General features: G+C 36.5%; 1 protein-coding gene across 1 annotated transcript; it reads left to right on the top strand.

Moving 5' to 3' along the window:
- Positions 1-220: 220 nt before the first annotated feature.
- LOC106536328 (zinc finger BED domain-containing protein 1) lies at positions 221-1,568 on the top strand (the record flags this gene model as incomplete). Its single annotated transcript, XM_014033571.1, is given in 1 exon segment — positions 221-1,568. A coding segment is annotated over 1 exon segment (367 nt), but the record flags the coding sequence as incomplete, so codon positions are not given.
- Between the last annotated feature and the right edge of the window lie 193 nt (positions 1,569-1,761).

Below are 1,761 nucleotides of genomic sequence, written 5' to 3'. Positions count from 1 at the left end.
CGCCCGTACGCACGCCCGCCCCCCTGCCCATCCGCCCGTCCATCTGATCTCCTGGCCGCCTGCCCATCTGCTCGCCCAAATAATTATATTATTTATAATTTCCTGTTTTAAGAAAAAAAATGTTTGTGTTAATAACCCGTATATGTAAAAGACAGGTTATGCTAGTTAAGTAAATGCAATATGAGTTGAATAAATTTTTTTTGACTTTTTGTTGTTACAGGTATGTGACTGAAATTCTCGGAGGACAAAAGTGTGTTTCCTGCTCTTCTGTCCTACCTGCTTTTTGCCATCTTTCTCAGGTGATGGACAGCTCAGATGATGATCCTGTCTACGTGGTCAGTTTCAAGTCTACACTTAAAGCAGACCAGGAGGCATGCAAGCAAAATGCCAACACTGCATATCTGAAGATTGCTACTGCATTAGATCCAAGATTCAAAGATCTGAAGAGCATACCCAGACTTGAGAGGGATGAGGTGTGGGTCTCAATCCTTCATTTGCTTAAAGAAAGCCAGGATGCTGCAAAGAAACCTTTGGATGCAACATCAGAGCCACCAAAGAAAAAGTGTGCCTGCTTCATCAGAGTCTGACTCTGAAGAAGATGAAAAGTCATTTGAGAACACTTTGTCTCGCTACAAAACGGAGCCCACTATCAGTACAGATGCCTGCCCCTTAGAGTGGTGGTCCTAACACACAGGAGCATACAGGGGACTGGCCTTTACTGCACAGAAGTACTTGGCCACACCTGCAACGTCTGTCCTTTGTGAAAGGTTATTTTCTCTTGCCTGTCATGTTGTACAGAAAAAGAGTTTCTTTGTCATCTGAAAATGTTTATGAACTTGTTTGTCTCAACAACTGGCCTGGTGCAGAGGAGTGAGAAAGGTAGAGTTGGTTGATTGTTTTTTTTGTCTTTTGACTGAAGTTTCCTTAAAGGAAATCCAGAGTAATCAGGTGCTATAAAGAGTAAAATCTCTTTTGCACAGTTAATTCTGTTTTATTATTATTGTGTTTGCACTTGAACTTTTGCAAAAGGTACACTTTATGTTAAATGTGAATAGTTTTTTTGTTATTATGCTCTCTGACTTAAATAAATGTTTCTGCTTGTAATCTTTCAGAAATAAATGTATGAATAGTTCTTAAGCAGTTGTTAATCTAGTAAGATTGTGGGGTTACTTTGAACTCATTTTTATTTCTCTAAAGAAGAAAATCTATGCCCTGGAAAAACCTTTGTTTCATATATTTAAATAGGGGATCTCTGATGCTTATGTTAATTAACAGTTTCACTTCAGTCTCTCCAGTGACCAGCAAAATTAAATAATTCAAGTAAAAATAAATAGTGCAATCATGCAATCCAAAAATCAAAATAAGTGCTTTAGGTCACTTTCTGAAAGACCACCAAAAACTTGGTACAATTTTATCAGTCCATATAATTCTCTGGCAATAAAAAAGTGCCATTTTAACAATAGTAACAGTAGTTTACATTAACTCCAGATTTTTGCATTAAGCAAAAAACATTAACAAGACCTGAGGTAGAAGAATAATTGTAGCTAATTAGCTAAACTATAAAAAAATTAAAAAATGACACTGAGTGCAATCAAACTTGAACAGTTAATTTTCCAACAGGATTAAATAATAGTCTCTTGTAAAGTGTAAAGTAGGCATTGAAGTGCAGGAATGTGAGCATACAGGTGCTGGTCATAAAATTAGAATGTCATGAAAAAGTAATTTATTTCAGTAATTCCATTTAAAAAGTGAAACTTGTAT

This window comes from Austrofundulus limnaeus, unplaced genomic scaffold, assembly GCF_001266775.1.
Source record: "Austrofundulus limnaeus strain Quisiro unplaced genomic scaffold, Austrofundulus_limnaeus-1.0 Scaffold1774, whole genome shotgun sequence".
In the NCBI taxonomy this organism is placed as follows: domain Eukaryota; kingdom Metazoa; phylum Chordata; class Actinopteri; order Cyprinodontiformes; family Rivulidae; genus Austrofundulus; species Austrofundulus limnaeus.
The sequence above is the reverse complement of the archived record's forward strand: the minus strand, read 5'-3'. Positions and strand labels throughout refer to the sequence as shown.